Source organism: Penicillium macrosclerotiorum, assembly GCF_028827735.1.
Source record: "Penicillium macrosclerotiorum strain IBT 26536 chromosome Unknown utg000001l_segment0_segment0, whole genome shotgun sequence".
Taxonomy (NCBI): domain Eukaryota; kingdom Fungi; phylum Ascomycota; class Eurotiomycetes; order Eurotiales; family Aspergillaceae; genus Penicillium; species Penicillium macrosclerotiorum.
Window position 1 is genome coordinate 2319444 of NW_026643081.1, and position 20949 is coordinate 2340392.

Genomic DNA, 20949 nt, shown 5'->3' on the forward strand with positions numbered 1-20949 from the left:
CCCGGTGAATTTTAAATCTCACTATACGTATGGGAACTCTCAAGCATGTATGCTGAAAATATTCGCCACCGCGCTCGAGATATTCTGTTCCTGGCTCGATGACGGGAAACATGGCAGATAATAGGATACAACGGCTAGGATGTAGATGTCTATCCATATTTCACCAACCAAATGCATAGCGGGAGGATGCATATAGATCTCCGCAGTTTGAGGTCTATCATCGAGAGGCTCCAGCATAGTCGTCAGCCGCGAAGCCCAGTGGGGCGTTCTCGTCAGTCAATCTTGCTGCGGTGCTATTCGACCCGGTTGCAGCAAAGTCCTTCTTTTTCTGATGATGGAACTTGTAAGGATCGGACGCCTTCCAGGTAAGCCAGTGAGCTTTCGAGCTCACTGCATACTTCGACAAAAGTGCGTCTTCATCCACATAGGCACCGGCCAACCAACGCGACCCTTCCAAGGTATTGAATTTATTGCGAGCATGGACGACCCTGCGATTATTGAAAATCACACACTCGCCTGGGTTCAACTTCAACTGGAAAATAGAGCCTTCTTCCTCAATCAGTTTGGTGAAAAGACCCAGACTTCGCGTCAAATCCTTATACTGACGGAGCGGGGGCCAACAGCTCCTTCAGTGTCTTTAGTTCCGTAATGCGGAAGAGGGCCCTGGAAAGGCGGGGAGTAGTTAACATAGCGTATCTTTTTGGTCTTTGCGTCCAGATCGAATAGCGGCCGGGTGTTATGATACTTGTGCTCTTTGTGCGCATACTCAAAGCTGAAGTGTCGTTGTGCGAGCATCCTGAACTCGTCAGGGTATTGCTTCTTCATGATATCCGCCGCGCGGAATGTGTCGGCAAAGAGCGATTCGCCGCCCTCACACGAGTTTTGTAGACAGTGAAGCAGTTGATAGCCCGGGGGCTCATTCATATACATTAAGTCCATATGAAAGCCCAAATGCTGGTTTGTATAGGCAACATTTTTGGCTTGCGGCACAGTACGCACATCCCAAGTTGCGCCGTAAAATGTATTTCGGAGTGGCCCCATACGTGTGGCAATCTGCTCCACCATCTCGCGAGAATCGGGAACGTCCTTGACGAAAATTAGGCCAAGGCGAGAAAGGTTTCGCATTGCTGCGGTGAAAGTGGCATCATCATGCATGTAATCGTTGTATGGAACCCAGTGCTGCAGGTGGTCCATTGACCGGCCGGACCAGTGCATAGGCTTCATGTTGGGCGATTGATGGTCGTGTGTGAGTGTCGCAGGGCGTTTCAGAAAGTTAATGTTCCATCGAGATGTATGCTCTGCATCGTATCCAGGGATATCGTTTCTCCATTGAATCTCGAGATCCCCGCCATCCCATCGCACCGACCGTGCCTGAATGTTATCGGGAATGTCACTGGTGCGGAAAGAGCGTTGCTTCGAGTGTGGATCTTTACATTGAGGGCACTGGCACAGGTCACGTAGGTAGAAGTAGGATCGCTTTAGCGAGCCACGCGTCGGGGAATATAGCTTAATGCTGTCTCCATGAAGCCATGCTTGAGCCGGCCTCACAAACTCCAAATGGGTTGTGGAATCGAGCTGGTTGTCGGGGGATGAATGTTTCAATTTGTGGACCTCTACAAAGGATCCACCTTGATCATTCGACTGTTCGGGATCAATCGCATTGAACTCAGTAGCTTTATACAAAAGGTTTGTCATCTGCGAATCTCCGGGATGCAGCCATCTTGTGGAAGTGACAAACCCCCGCGGAACAGACACTGTTCGGTTCCGCGTAAGCTGTCTGAAGGCAAGCAGAGATAATCGCATTGATAGACTAGGTATGAAGCAGGCGATCTCACAATGGGTGAAGAAAAAGAAAGGAAAAGTGCCAACGGGGACATGTGATGCCCCTCGACCCCATACTCCGCTAGTCCGGAGTACGGTAACCGCGGTGACTCGGGGACGGTATCCGACTGTAAGAGCCACTGTAAGCCGAGGTCTAAACGTACTGTACCGCCTGCCGTCTCTGGCGGCTGAGTCCTTTATTTTGGCCTAAATTACAAGGTGTCAAGGTACTGCGTGCCGACCTTACGTAAATCACCGCGGATACCCATTCCATTCGCCCCCGGAGAAAAAAAAAAATAATAACAAACAGCAATCTGCCATGGCTTCCTTCTGTTCCTAATCCCCTAGCTTATCCAGATATGTCGGCCGGGGGCGAGCATCTCAAAGATGAGGGCACCAAGCGACAAGTGGTACTGGCTGGCGGGACCGCCGGGCTGATCTCGCGCTTCTGCATTGCGCCGCTGGATGTCGTCAAGATCCGCCTGCAGCTGCAGATCCATTCGCTATCAGACCCGGCATCGCATCGCACGGTTGTCGGGCCTGTTTACAAAGGCACATTGTCGACAATGGGAAATATCGTCCGGCAGGAAGGCATCGCGGTATGTACTCGATTGATACGTTGTTGCGGAGTCCACTCGGACCCAGAGATTGCAGTGCGGGAGTGGGACAAGCTAACGAAAGCTGGGGAATAGGGACTATGGAAGGGCAACATCCCTGCCGAGATGATGTATGTCTGCTACGGGGCCCTTCAGTTCACTGTCTACCGAGCAACCACCCAAGCCCTGGCTGAATTGGGCCCCTACCGCCTCCCGCCGTCCGCCGAATCCTTCGCCGCTGGTGCCGTCGCTGGTGGAATTGCTACGGCTACCACATACCCTCTCGATCTCCTACGTACACGTTTCGCAGCTCAAGGGACGGACCGAATCTATGGATCTTTACGGGCCTCAGTAGTTGAGATCGCACGGCAGGAGGGCCCCGCGGGTTTCTTTCGAGGCTGTTCAGCGGCCGTGGCACAGATTGTACCATACATGGGGTTGTTCTTCACGGCATATGAAGGGTTCAGGCCGACAATGAGCAAGTGGGAGTCCTTACCATTTGGCACTGGTGACGCTGCAGCTGGTGTATTGGCCAGTGTGATTGCGAAAACGGGCGTTTTTCCGCTGGACCTCGTCCGCAAACGCCTACAAGTACAAGGTCCAACACGGACACGATATGTCCATCGAAACATTCCGGAATATAACGGGGTGGTGCGATCAATATCTCTCATCTTGAAAACGCAGGGCGTGCGAGGACTGTACCGAGGACTGACAGTCAGCTTGCTAAAGGCAGCGCCCGCGAGCGCGGTGACCATGTGGACCTACGAGCGGGTATTGAGATTGCTCCAGGAAATGGATCTAGCAGCATTGAGTTGAGACATCACCGATTCACATCAATGTCGTCTTTTCTATATTCAGCGATGGGCAGGCGTTCTTTGGAGGCGACTGGGTAATTGATTATTTTTAGATCTTGGGTAATGGGTTAGATAAAACAATGATCATTCATATCTGAAATCAAAGAAATAAGAATAACCTGCAGCTTGTAATCATTCAAAGAATGCCAGGAACGCCGAAGTGGTATGAACGGAAAAGCTTGGGTTGTTGTGGAAAGAAAGATCATGGGGAGCGTATACTCGGACAAGTTCAAGACATACACGATGTGCACTCAGGGAAATCAAGAGGTCACGGGCCGTTTTAGTACTCAACGCCAACCTCTTCCTCAATCGTATCGCTTGCAACTTCTTCATAATCCTTCTCCAAAGCAGCAAGATCCTCACGGGCTTCTGAGAATTCCCCTTCCTCCATACCCTCACCAACATACCAGTGCACGAAGGCGCGCTTCGAGTACATTAGATCAAACTTGTGGTCCAACCGACTCCAGGCTTCAGCAATCGCGGTAGTGTTAGAAAGCATGCTGACGGATCGGTCGACTGGCGCGAGTTCACTTCCTGCAACACGCATAGGCTTTTGATAGTTGATACCCAGCTTGAAACCAGTAGGACACCACTCGACGAGGTTGAAGGATGCTTTGGCCTTCAAGGCGGCCACGGCCTGTGTGCAGTCGCGCGGCACGACATCTCCGCGGTACAGCAAGCAAACTGCCATATATTTGCCATTTTGAGGGTTGCAAACCACCATCTGGTTGTTCGGTTCAAAACCTGGGCCATAGTCAATCTAAACCTGCAATTATTTGGTATGGAACTGCAGAGAGAAGACATACATTGGAAGGTGATGTCTTGCACTCTGTGACTCTCATGCGAGCTGCGGCTACTTGAGATGACCGGGGCGTAAGAGATCAGTGGATAATGAATACGTGGATATGGAACTAGGTTAGTCTGGAACTCGGCCAAGTCCACATTCAGGGCGCCATCAAAGCGCAGGCTCGTGGTGATTGAGCTAACGACCTGCGCGATGAGGCGGTTTAGGTGGTCAAACCCAGGGCGAGGAATATCTAGGTTTCGCCGGCAAATATCGTAGACAGCTTCGTTGTCGACCAAGAACGTACAGTCGGAGTAATTAATGGTACTGTGGGTGGAAAGAACAGCATTGTAAGGCTCCACGACTGCTGTGGAGACACGGGGTGATGGGTAAATCGAAAATTCGAGCTTCGCTTTCTTGCCATACTCGGTGGAGATATGTTCCAGTAGCAAGGCACCGAATCCAGACCCAGTACCCCCGCCGAAAGAGTGAAAGATCAAGAAGCCCTGGAGAGAAGAGCAGTTGTCTAGATTGCAAATCAGTCTGTAATATATTGAAGATAGAATGATAGGGTCACTTACCGGCCACGTGTCGGACTTTATCGACGACTGATTCAACCAACTCCTTGCCGACAGTATAGTGGCCCCGAGCATCTGCTTTCCATTAGCTGCCGACCGATGCATTTCCGTCTCCCGACATACAATTATTCGCTGCATCCTCCTTGCCGCTGATAAGCTGCTCTGGGTGGAAGAGCTGGCGGTAGGTGCCAGTACGGATCTCGTCGATGGGCTATTGGATCCAATTTATCAGCTCCATTTGCATGTTTCGAGTTTCTACCATACCGACGGATCAAGATCAACAAAGATTGAGCGGGGAACATATTTTCCACCGCTGGTCTCGGTAAAGAAGGTCTCGTAGGAGCCACTGGAGGCAACTTCATCAGTGATGCTAGCATCGTGATGACCGTCAGGCTTGAGGCCGTGTTCGAGAAGGTACCTAGTTCCAGTAGTGTTGATGATCAGCGGGTGCGCCACAGATAACAAACGGTAAACGTAGACTCACAGCTCCCATGCGGAATTACCCAGCTGAGTACCAGCTTGGCCGATGTGAATGTGGCAGATCTAAGACAGATGAATGGATTAGCAAATGATGCTGTCATCCATCAGAGAGCAATCGCAGCAATACGCCTCCATGAATGGAGAAATGTCGTATGGTTCAGGGGAGGGGGGACTGAGTGGGGGGTTCCGCGGTCAATGAGGGCCGAACGTGCTCCGCATGTGGAGAAGCAGCAACAACGGCTCTGGCAGCAGCAGGGGCATACATACCTCGCCTCGCATGGTGGGAAATTCACAAAATTTAGTTATCGAGAAACAATGTGTAGAAGGTTGTATTTCTGGGAGGGCGAGGAGAAAAGAGAGCAACTGAAAGAGCACGAGGGTGGGGCGGCGTCTGATTTGCGTCAGTAGTCGGTGTTGTTGTTTCTTTGGTGGGTGTCAAACAGGTGATCACGTTGAATTGGGTTTGTTTGCTGCGGAAACACACAGAAAACTCGCGGAAGAGGTATTGGTTGTGTTTTAATCCCTCAATGAGCCAGCCCTTCTTCCCAACTTAGGCTGTTTACTCTGCTACACCTAATCAACTCTACTTGTGCGACACTTTCAAAACAGCAAAGACGCATACCGATGACCTAATTATATCTGCATTGCCAATATGAACCTTTGAGAAATAAACCCCAGTGGGCTAAGTTAAAAAAATATATTCAAAGTCTGCTGGAACATAATATGTAGATTAATAGGTTATTGGATGCATAAATGCAGCTTTGTATCAGAGTCCTATTTCAATTTGGGGAAGTCCATTTCCATATACGCTCATTCTACCTGCTTCGTCCGATAGAAAGACTGGAATTCGGACGGTCGCGACAACAACTCCCGCGGGCTATCATATTCGACTAGTCGGCCCTGCTTGAGCAGTGCGACTCGATCATAGCGTTCGATATAACGGAGGCGATGAATGACGGACACCACAGTCTGAGACGCGAACTCTTGTTCAATAATCGTCTGCATGGTATTTTCGGTCTCCCAGTCCACGCTGACCAAGAACAGAAAAAGGTGAGTACAGGAGCCATGATGGATACACTTATATGGCAAAGGCGGACGTCTTGATACATACCTGCTTGTGGCTTCATCCAGAACAAGAATCGAACTCTTCATAATCAATGCACGAGCCAAGGAGAGCAGCTGGCGTTCGCCCGCCGACCAATTCGAGATAGCAAGTGGCTGATCCAGTTCTTCACCCCGATGGCCATTATCGCAGACCTTCTTCCATAGACCGACTGTTTCAAGGGCGTGGATGAGAGTTTCGTCAGACACTGGCTTTTGCTCTAAATCACGGTCCAAATTAAATCGCAATGTGCCGGGCATAAAGAATGGCTCCTGGGGGACCACGTTGACCCGGGAGCGTACCATGGTGGATGCCACGCTAGACAGGTCCACACCATCCAAGATAATTTGACCTCCCTGCAGCTCAATCATCTGCAATAGACCAAGGATCAGTGAGGTCTTGCCACTGCCTGACGGGCCACAGACGGCAATTTTCTGACCGGGTGAGATCACAAGTGATAGGTTCTTCAGGATTGGTGGAGATTCAGGACTGAGACTCGAGATGTCAGCCATGTGCCAACAAGTCCATCACAATCAATCCCATGGAGGGTTTCACATACCTATACGCTGCGACAACACTGCGGAATTCCAACTCGCCCTGCTCAGGCCACTTAGATGAAACAGTCGCTAGCTCACCCCGATCTTGGTCTTCCGCTGGAGTCGTAGAAGTGAAGTCTTGTACGCGAGCAACAGCCCCAATTGACGTTTCTAGAATGGTCCAAGACCGAATAAGCTGCATGAGATCTTGGTTGAAGTTTAAAATCAAATTCAGGGCAACACCGATGGCGCCGGGACTAAACTTGTCTTTAAGAGATATGACAAGCGACGCGAGAATGACAGCGAGGGCCATAACAATACAATCAAGGACTAGCTGCAGCCACTGTTGGATACAGTAGAGCATGTAAAAGGGTTTCTGAGACTGGTTAAGTAGCTCCTGAAGGCGATTTTGGAAAGGTACTTGCCACCGCAGAGCCCGAATGACTGAGATGCCCTGCATAGTTTCCACAAAGTGCGTGAATAGGGGTGACTTGGCCTCGATATCAAGGAGTCTGACTTGACGAGAGGTTCGGAGGTAGTAACTCTGCACGAAGAATAAAGTGACTGCCAGGGCGGGAATAGTAATGGAGAGATATTTTCCCTCCACGCAGAGAATGACAAGCAGAACGCAACAATTTGCGAAAGCTAGGATTGATTATAAGCCTCAAATTTACCAGAGAGAGTCAAATCCCGCAAACATACAGATCATTGTATTCATTAAAAACGCTGGGAGGTTCATGTCGATCAGTTCAAGATCTTGACTGAATCTACATGGTATGTTAGTCAAGTCCGACACGGCCAAAGTCTCGATATCTCGCTCACCGGTTCAGTATCAAACCGGCGTCGACCTTCTGCGAGAAGCTAAATGGCGCACTAGAAAGAAATGAAGAGTAAGGATCCAGGATCAAAATTTTCTGGGAACCGGAAGGTGGGATTCCTGGTACCTCAAAGTTGACTTGAGAAGATCCGAGTGCATTGTACGACCGGTGTTGGTGATAAGGATAACAAATAGAAGCCTGAATTCGTTTAGCATGTGGCGTTTAATCATAATTTCTGGAAGATAGCATACCAGCACCCAACAAGGAGCCCAATCAGCGAAACAGTAAATAAGAGGGCATAAACGCCGATATACATGCCAATATCCTGGTTTGGATTCTGCTCATTGGCATCGGACCATTGCTGAAGCCACACCGCTATTTACCTGTGAGAAATATGCTCTATAAGGAGAAGGAATCTTCAAGGGTATAACATACTGGAAAACCTGTCCGCGAAGCCGCAGACCAAAACCAGAAAGACCAGAATTAGCATGACCACGAGTCCAGCAGATCGAAAATAGTATCTATACACAGACCAATTTCCATCTCGACGTGACGGATTCAGCTCGGCATTCTCATCATCTGCATTGCTGGTGAATCTGTTCAGAGAAGTCTCAACTTTGTCTTTTTGGGAACCAATCGCCTCTTGAATTGATGAATCGGCGCTGTCTTGACTGTGATTGTCATGTGGTAGACTTCCGCGGATTTCGTCATACGACCCACTTTTCGAGATCCTGCCATTCTCAAGCAATACAACATTGTCTGCGTATGGAAGCAAGCGATGATTATGTGTCGCAAGAATGACCGTCCTGCCAGATTCTCGGAAATGGCCATTTGGTGCGAGTAGACGAGTGGATATAGCGGAGACAGACTTGGTGTCAAGCCCGCTGAAGACATCATCGAGGATCAAAGTTGGTGCTCGGGAATAAACAGCTCGCGCGAGGGACTTCAATGAATCAGTCAAGAAAATCCTTCAAACCAAGATTTGACTATTTTCAATATTGTACTCACAATTCTTTGCTTCTGGCCACCGCTGAGGGTTATCCCTCCACTTCCAGCCTTTGAAAGATCTCCACCAAGGATGTTATCAAAATCAGCATCAAGAGAGCAAGCCCAGATGACAAAGTTATACCATTTGGAATCATATGGCGCAGGTCCTATGATATTCTGGCGAAGAGTATCATTCGTAATCCATGGGGCTTGTGGACAGTAAGCAACATCGGTAGAGAACCGAGACATGGAACCGGCCATCAGTACTGTTTCACCTAGACTGCTTTCCAATAACGTAGTCTTTCCGCTTCCAATTGATCCAATGAATACGGAAATTTCTCCCCTCTTGATCGAAAGGCTCAAGTCGTGGAGTAGAGCTGGAGCTTCTTGAGACCAAGAAAAACTTGCGTTATTGAATTCAAGTATAGCTCCAGAAAATTCGGGCATCGACACATGGTTCTCAGTCAACTCCACTTCTCTTTCGGCTAGCAAAGGTTTTTGAGGGAAATCTATAGGTGCCTGGGTGCAATATCTTTCGATGCGGTCAAAGCACGACAAGGATTCCCAAAGTGCCGGAAGGGTTTGGATAAAGATAAGCAGCGGATCCGTCATCAGGGAAATTAAGGAAAGCGAAGTAAACATGCGATTTGAAAGAAGCGATTCTCCACCATGAAGCGATTGAGCGATTGCAAAAATAGCGAATGTTGCAAAGGGTGCAAAAGTGACAGGCACGTTGGCTTCATTGATTAGTATTGTGATACGCATATACGGAGAAAAAAAAACAACTTACATAAAGCAACTTGCCAGATAAGCAGAATCCGAAATTTTTCAGATACTTGCAACTCTATCTTGCGTAGCTGAGAAAGACAGGCGTATAGCTTGTCGCCAAGGCCCAGCATCTTGACGGACTTCATGTCATGTAGCATACTGGAAGTTGTACTGAGACGTGCCTGCACGCGCTCAATCCAGAGCTTTTGAGCTAAATTAGACTTTGAAGAAACAGGTATCGTGGCCAAAACAGCGACTAAAGGTCTAATTAGCATTTCCTTTCATGACTGGATCTATATGCACCTACGAATAGAGATGACGGCCGGAACCAGGCAAGTGACTCCGAGCTGTCTGGCGAGTAGAAAGACTCCGATAGCAACATCGACTGGGGCTGCCCAAGCCTCATGAATAAATCTGAATTTGGTTATAATTCTTTCTACATCCGTCCCCATCAGTGTGATTGACTGCTTTGATTTAAACTCGGCTGCAGGTAGTTTGTTTGTTTGCCGATAAAGTAGCGAGATGAGGCCAGCTCGGACTGTGGTATTAAAACGGAAGGATTGACGCCAGTATACTGCAGTGGACACCTAAAGAATGGTCTAGTCAGATAGGTCCCGAGATACAAGCTGAAGCCAGAATCAGAGAGCTAGCCTACAGCCATTCCAAGATATGTCAATACAAAAGCTCCCACAAGTGCAGGACCCTGATATCGACTGTCCGGGTTCGAAGAAGCGCTGATAAAATCCAAAGTAGCACTAATCAGGAAGGGTTGGCAAAATTTGAATGCCGTGAGGCATAAGCGCGGTAAAATCGCGCTGGCAAAGGACCAGAGGTACGCTAAAAAAGTGACTTGTAGTAGCCGATGACGGCGGGCATTTTTGGCTGGATATCAATTAGCCACAAGTATCGAGCAAAGCGAGACAAAGATTTATCAGAAAGGTCATACTCCTCGGCCATGCTTTGATCAGTCTCTGTTCTGCGGAAACCCCTTGTAGATTATGGTCTAATTCGGGCATGTTGTGAACTCGGAGAATTGTAGTGAAGCCGCTTCGAAATAAGGGAAGTACCCATATAAAAAAACTGCGAACCCAAAAACTTGAGGTACCTTCTTTGCTAGATCTATAGGCAAAGCGTAGGACTTTGGTTTTATGAAGTGATTCTAGACACAAGACGGTCGCTGTACCAATATTTAGGAGAGTCCAGAGTATCGCTTGATTTTTGACAATTGGAGATAAAAGCCATAAAGTCCGTGCTCGAGGCAGGGCTAGTAGTGTCGTCACGAAAAAGTAAATCACCATTATATCGGATGGTCTGACGGTGCGTTGATCTTCCAACCAGGATAGTATGCATGCTGCGGTAATAGCAATTAATGATAGTAGACTTGCAGCCAAGGAGGTCTTTGTGTGAAGCAGAGATGTCTGGAGCTGGAATGCAAGATAAAGAATGTGAAGGGCTAGCAATATGGCTAGGGAGATCTAGACACTATGTTATTCGAGAACATTTTGCAATTAGGGTTGCACGATCTGATACCAGTTTCCATGTTGCTAGTCGATGCGAAGTTACTTTGATCGGCGCTCGGATCAGAACTGAGAGGCGACATAAGGCTAAGACAAGAAAAAGGGCTGCTGGGAGGAGGGAGAAGATCGCATCTTCAAATAATAAGGTGAAGTCAAATGAGCGGCATTCTGAAAGAACTCGCGGGCCAAATACATCGTCACTACCAACGGGACAGGACATGGTTGCGCGACGATACACGAAAGTCGGGGTGGTTGCTGGCGTCTCGTGGATTCAAAAATGCCATCCCTCACAAGGCTGTCAGGATGTAGAAGAGTACTCCGAATCCCGAGCCTCCAAGAACACTGATTTAATCCCAAACTCCGACGGGGTCCCGACTCCAGGCGTCCATCCTTGGACTAGCTTGACTTGGCGTGGCGGCTTATCTGGAGTCTATTCGGGTCGCTGATTGGGTCTGTGAGGACGCAAAACCGCAAAGGATGCACGATCATGCGACTTAAATGCTTAGAAGGGGTTTAAGTGACCAGCTATTGGTAGCTAGTTTCGCGGAACCTTTTGATTTTGCTTGTCTATCGTCTGCTTTCCCTCATTGATTGGTTGTTTAGGAGTTGGTGATTTGGAGTGACTCTCTTCAAGACTGTTTGGAAAAATCTGCCGTATAAATTTTGGATGCCTAAGATTTTTTTGAATATCTAAATATTCCAATGTTACAATGAAAGGTAGTATTTCATCAACCCCATCAAGAGGAATTTCGACTACTGCCTAGCAACGATCTCATCGTTGAGGCTGGATTCCATCGGCCCAATCGGAAATGCTGTCACCTGAAACGGAGCCTCCAGGCTAGAGATGCACTCCATGAGCTTGCTGACTCATCGTTTTGACGTTGATATTTTTCCAGAAAAAGCAGGAAGTCCAGGTGATAATATATAGACAGGTCGCTGTAATGAGCATGAGCCTTTGAGTATCACCGTATGCCTGGTCGATGGCATCTCGAGTTGCTGTGCCCTTTGCATATGACTGCTGCACGGCTAGCGAGCCATAGATATTGGAAAACTCGGATTGGGTAGATGCGGGCAGAAGCTCCTTGAGTTTTGCTGGGAAAATGCCAGTCCACATGGCGACAGCGACAGTCCCCCCTACGGCACTCCCGATGTTGGCAACGACACCTTCAATTGCAAGTATGGAAGGAATGTTTCTCTGCACAGAAACAGCCATAACCGTCATCTGCTCGCATAGCACAAGGGTACCACCACCAAAGGCAACGAAGATCTGACACATGACAATGTACCCGATGTTTGAATCAGGTTGACGGAATTTGATCATGAGACCCACCCCCAAGATGGTCAAAGGGACGCCAAAACAAATGGCCCACCACTTTAAGCGGCCATTGTAGCGAAGTATGGCGCCGAAGACGAGACACCAGAAACAAGATCCTATGGTATAAATATTGGAGATGTAGGTCGCCTGCGTGACTGTTTGGTCGAACAAGACCTGTAGCAAAGAATAAAAGTAACTATCCCAGATGTACCAGGAGAGGTAGAGGGAGACAACCATGGAAAATGTAAAGAATACCGTCCGGTTCTGAATCAGCTCCTACGGCATGAATTTTACCGGTGTGAAGTATCTTTCCCACACAGTGAAAGCGATGATGAGGAGACCGCCGAAAATGACAAAGCATATGATCAGTGGTGATCGCCACTCATTGGGTTGGTATGAGTACAGATTGAATGCCAACAAAAAGAGAGAAAAGCCGGTAGCGATTATCAGTAAACCGATAACATCAAATTCCATGCAGTAGTGGATGACCGACTGCCACAGGCTTCGTTGGCTATCTTCCTTCTTGGTCAGGTCCATCTTTTCAGCCTTCTTCTGAATATAATACCACAACCCCCATAATGGGGTGCTGATAATAGGCATGATGATGGCAAATACACCGAAGCCCCACCGGTATCCAATGCCCCCTGGAGCCAGAATCTGATTTGCAGCGTAACCGTAAATCCAAGGCGTGATTAGGTACGGCGAGGCAGCATATGCGATCCAGAACGCGCGATTCTTTAATGCCGTTGTATCAGCAATAAATATAGTCATTGTGAAATCGATGCAATTGAATCCAGTCTGATAAAAAACTTGAGCAGCGCAGTAGGTCTGGACATTCTTGCAGCCAGCCATCATGACCAGTCCAAGAGTCAGGAACCCAACACTAACTCCAAACGCCTGTGGTCGACCCCAAATATCCATTAGTTTCGCGTAGGGAAACTTGATGAGGGCCGATATCAACGACGCGATTACAGAAGTAAGACCTGTCAGAGAGTGCATTTCGAAATCGCTATAAATGTATGGCGAGAGAGTGCTCAGGAGACCCGAACTGAAGTATTCTAAGAAATTCACGATCCAAACTCTAATGGTCGCATGATTAGTATCAGGACTCACTTTAAGGAGAAAAGTACACTCACAGGACATAGGCCACGATCAAGGTATTCCTAGTCCAGACTTGTGCACTCGCCTGCGCCTTCTGTGTGCCAGCCTGGGCCTTTTCATCGACAATCTCTTCATCTTGCGGGAGCTCGTCAGTCTCCTTAGACTTCTCGAGAGGAATCTTTGCGTTGGGCAGACTTTCTGGGTCGAGGTGACCTTTTGCAGATTGCCCCTCAGATGATGGCTGCTGGGTGCCGAATGGATTGAGAAACCGTTTTCTGATAGCCATTGTGGAAAGATGACGATCTCGAGCTTGTGCAAGTTATAATTTACCAATTGACGAGCAGAATGCTCGTATGTGGGATTTCTGCAAAGGAACAGCAGCGCCTTGCATTCAGAGCCTTGGGATTGAAAAAAGGAGGTCTGATGGCCCAGACTTATAATCCTTCAGACATTTCCACGTTGCCGGTGGGATAACGGAGAATGGCCGAAATTTTCTTAATACCGATATTTAGTTTCAGGAACAAGCTCACTAAGGCTTACGTGTTTGCAGCATTTTGCACTAGAGAGCGAGCTAGAAAACCTATCCAGAAAACGACTGGCTGGAAGAGCCACTGCCTTTCCCATTTTCAGGCATCATCACGGACGATCCGCCACAAGCTGCGTCTTATGATCAATGATTCCGGTTCCAGATGTCTTGGCTCTCTTCGAAGCCACCCATTCATTATGTTTGATCCCTGATCCAATGCCGGAAAACCTCTAAAGGGGTTCAAGCACGCGACGGGAGACCCACCGAGCCCTGTTTCCTCCGGCTTATCTGATTGATTTGATCGATTTGATTGCGCCCGTCGTTTCCTTCCCCCCTTTGGGCGATGGCACGACTTGGCCGGTTAGACTTGCCCACAATTTGCTGGCCATTGAAAATTTAGTGTTGTCTCTGCATTCTAGATTCAATTGGATCGAATTTCAAGAACCGTAATCGAGACCTTCAAGTGCTAGACCCTCTCTCCGGCCTTTTCGCACTGGTCGTGAATATGACTCCAACTTGGCATTGTTGTTTTGGAACAAAGTTCAACAAGCCTGCAGTTAGATTGTGAAATTTGGATGCGTGTCCTATCAACATCAGTGCACCAAAATTGTACAGTTGAGGTTTGTTCGTAGTCGCCGCTCAAAACCAAAGAATCTAGATGTATTTAGTAGCGCATGACTGTGTTTATTCTTGTTTCCCGTTACATCCGTCTCCCGACGCCCGGTATGCCCGGTATGCCCGTCTCCCCGATATGACCGTGTCTGCCTCTGAATAACAATAAAATCTGGATTCTACAACAGAATATAAATATGATACATACTTCTGTGGTTTCAACTTTCCAACCAGAGAGACTATATTGCTATTATTTTCATTCAGTATCAAAATTGCCCTCTAGCTTTCGATGCGAGTTCTCATCAGTGGTGGAGGCATCGCAGGTAATGCACTCGCATTTTGTCTCTCCCGACTTGGGCATCATGTCACAGTCACGGAGCGTTTCCCAAGTTTGCGAGCCACTGGTCTTCAAATTGATCTTCGTGGTCATGGAATTGATGTCTTGAAACGCATGGGCCTAGAACAAGCATTCCGTGCCAAATCTGTACCCGAACAGGGGATGCAAGTTGTGGATGGCTCGGGAAGACGCTGGGCCTATTTTCCGGCCAACAACACAGGCCAGGGCACACAAAGCTTTACCAGTGAATATGAGATCATGAGAGGGGACTTCTGTCAGCTTTTATATGATGCCACCGAGCAACATACTGAGTATCTCTTTGGAACATATATTGAGAGCTACCGAGACGAAGGAGACATGATAGAAGTTCATTTCTCTGATGGCAGCACCGACTACTTCGACCTTCTTGTGGGTGCCGATGGCCAGTCCTCCCGTACTCGCAGAATGATGCTCGGAAAAAACGCATCCAATGCAGTCTTTTCTATTCAAAACATGCTCTTGGCCTACTTCACTGCTCCTCGCCCAATTCAACCCAAGGAGAAGTACATTGCAACGATGTATATGACCTCAGGCGGTCGAGGAGTCATGACGCGGAGACACAATTCCAACAACATTCAAGTGTACCTAGGTGGAAAAATAGGCACTGAAACGTTCGCCGCCTTGACTGCTGGAGACGTTGAGAAAGAGAAGGCAACTTTCGCTGAGATGTTCAAGAATGCAGGCTGGATCGTCCCAGATATCGTCAAGTCCTTGGACGATGTTGACGATTTCTATTGTGAGCGCATGGTCCTAGTCAAAATTGACCACTGGTCCCATGGACGAGTGGTCTTATTAGGGATGCTGCATATTGTCCCACGGTAAACACTGGGATGGGAACAACATGTGCAGTAGTGGGGGCTTATGTCTTAGCGGGGGAGATTGACGCACACTGTGTATGGGACGAAAATGTTGCGATTGGCCACAAAAAGGAGTGTCTGACAAATGCGCTCAAGGCATACGAGCAGAAATTCAGGCCATTCATGGACCAGGTGCAAAAAGGTGCTGGCGAAGACGATGGCAAGTGGGACTGGGTAACTTCGACATCAATTGGTGTGTTCTTACAAAACTGCCTGATGGGAGTGGCATCTCTCTTCAAGATCAACATCGCAGACTACATGATGAAGGAGATGGTAAAAAATTGGAGCCTCCCTGATTACCACAAGCTACGTTGGAGAGCTCCGTCTTGATGGTGGTATCTGATAGTGGTGTTAGATACCCTTAATATCCAGCACTGATAGTCGGCAATCATTAATCTTAGCTCGTTTTCTTGTTTGAAAGCTGGGATACTGAATGCTTGGGACAGCAATGCAATTCGAACATCGAAAGTGATAATACAAGAAAAGTAGATGATTTCAATCGCTCATGATACCATAGCTAGTTGAAGTGCAGTGGAGCACCAATCTGCTTTCAGCTCCCTTCTCCAGGGAAGCAGATTAGATCAGCAAAGATTAGCAAATGGTATAGAGCAATTGTAATTGCTATTAATATAACAGGGCACGGTGCGAGTGAAAGAGGCTGGACAGAGGCAAATTCATAATTTAGCACTCCTTCCTGGGCACGATTATTTGGCTGAAGCAACCATAATTGAAGTGGAGGGATACAAGATTTGTCAGCAGTTCCGGGGCAACAGCGTAACTTTGATCTGACAGATGCACCCTTACGGAGAATGTAACTACAGGTTACCTCGATTTGTCACACTGAATTGATACATCCATGATTTAGCTAACAGAAAGCTCACCCTGGTATCTTCTTTCATGGAGGCTCAACCGCTACCACCACAGCCGCCATCGCCGTCACGGGAACCCGAACAGGTAGCTCACCCACAGCGGCGCCGGCGTCGAAGACCAGCTTTCTCGTGCCAGGAATGTCGTCGGCGTAAAATCAAGTGCAACCAAAACAATCCGTGCGGGCACTGTGTGCGCTTTAAGACCAAGTGCACATACAAAACATATCGCGCGGATGAAGAGCCCATCACGGGCTCGATTTATTTCAGCCGGCAGCAGCCGGCAGCACAATTGCAAGGTCATGATATCCCGGGCAGCTCACAGCCTGGTGTCTCGAGTACGGGGTCTGCAGTCACTGGCAGTTTGTTTCCCAATCTGCTTCCCGAGTTTGAGTCTCGAAGGATCATCGGCGAATCTGCCCCAGTATTATCAGAAGCTAGTTCGGCATCTTTGGACCATCAGTTGCCAGAGGACACGCAAAAGTGGCAAGCGATCTTTGAAAAGCCTAGGGACTGGGGCAAATCTCAATGGAAAGGTGGGGCTAATGAATTTGGCCTTCTGATGGCTTGTTATAGAGCGATCTTAAGCAAGGAGAGCCAGGCGGGCTCACAACAAGAGCACCCTGAGGTCTCAGTGCTGGTCTCCCAAGCCGGCGATTCGCTTCAGGATTGCAAAACTATAGCAAGAAACATCAAACTCAGCCGACCTAGCAGAGGACCACAGTTCCCGGGATTCGGACTGCCTCCGTTGCCCCGCGAGATGGCAGATACTATGGCCACTCTCTACATAGATTATTTTGAATCGGCGTAAGTACCTCTGAGGAGAAATCCCTTGTTTCTATTCTTTCCATATCTGGAAATTTGAATTGAAGAGAAATTTTTGAACGGGTCTTCTTTTCCAAGACATTTAACGGAGATATGAAACTGATCTGGATGTACACAGGCTTCGGATTCTTCACATACCGACTTTTTGGTCTGAGTACAGGAAATACTGGGATGATTCTGATCGTATCGCGCTTAATGAACAACTCAAAATTTATCTCGTGGTTGGTATAGGATCTAGTTTATATGACCACGGAGATAGAGCCGCGACCCTCCGGAATATCGACTTGGTTCAACAATGGATATACACTGCACAGACATGGCTATCTGGGCCTCTGGAAAAGGACCGACTCGATGTCTCTGGGATTCAAATTTTCTGTTTGACCATTCTCTCTCGGCAGATTTTTTCCATCGGTGATGATTTGACATGGACATCAGTCGGATCTCTTATCCATGGTGCCATGCAGATCGGGTTGCACCGTGATCCAAAGAATCTTCCCGCGAAGATATCAGTTCTACAAGCCGAAGTGCGTCGCAGACTTTGGTACACGGTTCTCGAATTAGTCGTCCAGTCATCCCTTGATGCGCGGATGCCACCAAGGATATCATGGAACGATTTTGATACTGAGCTACCTTCGCACATCAATGACGATCAAATAAACGACACGACAACAGAACTCCGGCCTGTCGCGAGATCCGCGTTCACTGATACATCTGCCCAACTCGCCTTGATTGATTCACTGTCAAGCCGCATTCAGATCGTTCAAAATCTCAATGGGCTCCATGCCACGACCTCATATGACCAAGCTCTCTCTTTCAGCTCTGAACTTATGGCCTCTCTTCAGGCCTGTCATCGCCTTACGGACAATGATGTATCTACTCCTTTCCACCGAAATATGCTGGACTTTCTTGTTCGCCGCTTCATAATTCCGCTACATTACTCTTTCAGTAATCAGGCGTATCGAAACCCGCTATTCCATTATTCTTCTCGGATAAGTCTTGACACCGCCCTCGCCATCATTTCTCCAGAGCCGGATAGCACCTTCTCTCGGCTGATATCGATTGGCAGCGGACCTTTTCGGGAGAGCATTCGATGTGCTACATCGGTCATTAGCCTCGAGCTGCTCAGGCACGTGGAAAACCAGCAATTCAGTGGTACCTTGCAAAGAACCCATCAATATCGTGAATTTCTGAAAAAGGCTGTCCGAGATCTCATTGATCTATCAGAGGAACGTATCAAGCTGGGTGAGACTAACGTAAAAAACCACATGTTCTTGTGCATGATCCTGGCCCAGGTCGAGGCTACGGAGGCGAGCGCACCTGTCGACCTGCAGGTTGTACGAGCTGCGAGAGACAGCTTGGAAATGTGCAGTAAAATATTAATGATGCGGGAGGATACCGGCATCATGCAGTCATCTAAAAATCTTGATTTGACAATAGCGAGAATGGAGGACAACGGGACAGGCAATGGACTGGGACTGGATTTTGACCGGGACCTTTTCTTTTTCGACCCGACTTTCAGCTGATGGAAACAATAGATTATTCCCGATCAAACTGCTTCATTATTTTTTCATTACGTGATTTCAAGACTCTTCCCTGAGAACATACAACCTTGTTGGAAAACCTACTAGGCCAACTGATATGAATAAGAAGCACAAGGAAGAGACGTGAGGAGACGTTCGGAAGAAAAGGGTGACCAATGGTCCCGTCCAAAGATATAGCTACATACCCGATAGCCAACGAACGTGCTTGACCCAGCACCAACACAATGAGCAGCTGGAAGTGCCTTGTCACATTGGACAACACACTTAACGGGCCTGAATCGACTGAGGATTTCCCAACCCCTGTCTCATCACATGACACCGTCGGACGTCCAGCAGGATCGGCGCTCTTTTCCGTATCATGGCGGAGCACCTGCGGACTGCTCAACATCGTTATCAAGCCGATGATTATGGATTACAATGATCGGGTGTGTAGTATTCATACCCATGGTGCGAATACGAGGTGCCCATGGCGCCCCTATTTGTATGGCGCCCCTAACGGTCGGCCAAAATGCCGAAGCCCTTTCTTGGCTGAAAATCGAAACTCCGAATGGGGCGCAAAACCTGCTGGAATGATTGCTAGTGCGGACCATTCCATTATAGCTCATCGTGAAACTTCGACGGGGTGGGCAGTGAGCAGCGACGACGGTGTGGCTAGCGCGGGGAAGAATACGAGATCGCTTGCCCTGGGGCCTGGGGGACCCTCCCGTCCACCCGAAGCTTGACTGGACCCTGAAAACAGGGTTCCCCTTCAATCCACAGAGTGTTCAGCCCCCGGGGCGCAATCTGGGTTCATAAGTCGAAGGTAATCCCGTATGCTGTCAACTTTCACGAGCATCACTCGCACCTCGTTACCAATTCCCATTAAACCTGACGCCCATCAAATATGCACGTCCAGTGGCATATAGTCACCTTCCTATTGGGTACCCAGCTAGCTGGTGCCAACATGCTCCGGCCTGCAGCCGCTGTCGCCCTTGCCAATCTGGAAGCCCGAGATGCACAGTGTCCCGAGGCGACACAGACCCTTTGTTCCGATGGAACTGGCTGCTGCCCATCAGGAGTAGCATGCATATACCAAACAGGTATACCCAAGTGCGACTCGCCATGCAATGGGGGTCCGACTTGCAAGAATGGAAACTGCTGCGAGATTGGATACATCTGCGATTCAACCGGCATCCTGTGCGTCCTGGACACCGCAAAACTGACCGGCATCCCAATCCCAACTTTCACGTCCATGAATCCTGGCGGTCCAATTGAGACGACTGATGTCTCTTCGACGATGCCGGAACCTGCAACCTCGTCGGGGGCCGGTGGGTCATCATCCACTAATCAAGGAGGAGGCTCGTCGAACAACGCCTCTGGATCATCTGCTTCAACACCGTCTATCACATCCTCGTCTGGCTCCATGCCCTCATCTACTGCTGGCTCATCATCATCTTCTGCCGGCGCAGCCTCCTCGACAACGTCACCTGGAATCGCAACTTCGTTGGGATCGGATTCTTGGACGACATGGCTATTTGCCTGGGTGATCGGACTGCCTCTCATTGCATAGAGGCTTCGTATTTGGATATGTTACAAACGGAACACATATATAAAACCGGGAAGGGTGATGAATAGGATGCTCGAATATCTTTTGCTGTATGACGCAGCTTAGTGCTTGTCGCTCGTAGTCGAATATCAACTGTAGACATCCTGCTATTAAATTTATATATCCGAATTTATGGGCTTACATACAACCTCTTCACTCAGCATACTACGTATTTCTCCAGACTTGATCGTCTATCTTGACATGTTTCGTTCCAATCAATCTCAACCTCAAAGCCCAACGTCATTGTTCCTTACCAGCAAGAAAAGGAAGTACATGCACCATGTTGTGTGGAACAAATTTTGATGTTTGAGTCTGGATTTGGTTGCTCCTGAGGCTCCACAGCTATACAAGGAGCCTGCCGTGGTAGCTTCCAAGCTCTCTCTCAACAGTCACGATGGGCCTATGTTGCTTCAACCACCACCCCCACCTTCTTCCCCCTTACCCCGGATGAAGATCGTGAGGTAGGAAAGCTTCGAACAGGCTTGGCGATGGCTTCTGCAATGA

At 48.4% G+C, this 20949-nt stretch overlaps 8 protein-coding genes across 8 annotated transcripts; 4 read left to right on the top strand and 4 right to left on the bottom strand.

Moving 5' to 3' along the window:
* Positions 1–217: 217 nt before the first annotated feature.
* N7462_000782 (putative Gamma-butyrobetaine hydroxylase subfamily) lies at positions 218–1803 on the bottom strand (the record flags this gene model as incomplete). Its single annotated transcript, XM_057072508.1, has 2 exons — positions 218–532; positions 607–1803. The coding sequence occupies 2 exons, from the start codon at positions 1801–1803 to the stop codon at positions 218–220; spliced, it is 1512 nt and encodes a 503-aa protein (XP_056939038.1).
* A 377-nt stretch (positions 1804–2180) lies between these two features.
* N7462_000783 (thiamine transporter TPC1) lies at positions 2181–3233 on the top strand (the record flags this gene model as incomplete). Its single annotated transcript, XM_057072509.1, has 2 exons — positions 2181–2420; positions 2514–3233. 2 exons carry the CDS (start codon positions 2181–2183, stop codon positions 3231–3233), a joined length of 960 nt encoding a protein of 319 aa, XP_056939039.1.
* A 318-nt stretch (positions 3234–3551) lies between these two features.
* On the bottom strand, positions 3552–5392 carry N7462_000784 (tubulin alpha chain; the record flags this gene model as incomplete). Its single annotated transcript, XM_057072510.1, has 7 exons — positions 3552–4015; positions 4078–4581; positions 4637–4708; positions 4757–4844; positions 4898–5051; positions 5118–5176; positions 5381–5392. 7 exons carry the CDS (start codon positions 5390–5392, stop codon positions 3552–3554), a joined length of 1353 nt encoding a protein of 450 aa, XP_056939040.1.
* Positions 5393–5923: 531 nt separating this feature from the next.
* Positions 5924–11061, bottom strand: N7462_000785 (uncharacterized protein; the record flags this gene model as incomplete). The annotated part of the gene is made up of 14 exons (XM_057072511.1): positions 5924–6143; positions 6225–6704; positions 6775–7396; positions 7454–7518; positions 7574–7624; positions 7696–7767; positions 7821–7944; positions 8005–8512; positions 8578–9293; positions 9347–9580; positions 9632–9911; positions 9980–10206; positions 10271–10799; positions 10855–11061. 14 exons carry the CDS (start codon positions 11059–11061, stop codon positions 5924–5926), a joined length of 4335 nt encoding a protein of 1444 aa, XP_056939041.1.
* Positions 11062–11679: 618 nt separating this feature from the next.
* Positions 11680–13543, bottom strand: N7462_000786 (uncharacterized protein; the record flags this gene model as incomplete). The annotated part of the gene is given in 3 exon segments (XM_057072512.1): positions 11680–12432; positions 12451–13237; positions 13293–13543. 3 exon segments carry the CDS (start codon positions 13541–13543, stop codon positions 11680–11682), a joined length of 1791 nt encoding a protein of 596 aa, XP_056939042.1.
* A 1141-nt stretch (positions 13544–14684) lies between these two features.
* On the top strand, positions 14685–15958 carry N7462_000787 (fad binding domain protein; the record flags this gene model as incomplete). The annotated part of the gene is made up of 2 exons (XM_057072513.1): positions 14685–15507; positions 15621–15958. 2 exons carry the CDS (start codon positions 14685–14687, stop codon positions 15956–15958), a joined length of 1161 nt encoding a protein of 386 aa, XP_056939043.1.
* Positions 15959–16525: 567 nt separating this feature from the next.
* Positions 16526–18842, top strand: N7462_000788 (Zn(II)2Cys6 transcription factor; the record flags this gene model as incomplete). The annotated part of the gene is made up of 2 exons (XM_057072514.1): positions 16526–17301; positions 17438–18842. 2 exons carry the CDS (start codon positions 16526–16528, stop codon positions 18840–18842), a joined length of 2181 nt encoding a protein of 726 aa, XP_056939044.1.
* A 901-nt stretch (positions 18843–19743) lies between these two features.
* On the top strand, positions 19744–20409 carry N7462_000789 (uncharacterized protein; the record flags this gene model as incomplete). Its single annotated transcript, XM_057072515.1, has 1 exon — positions 19744–20409. The coding sequence occupies one exon, from the start codon at positions 19744–19746 to the stop codon at positions 20407–20409; it is 666 nt and encodes a 221-aa protein (XP_056939045.1).
* Between the last annotated feature and the right edge of the window lie 540 nt (positions 20410–20949).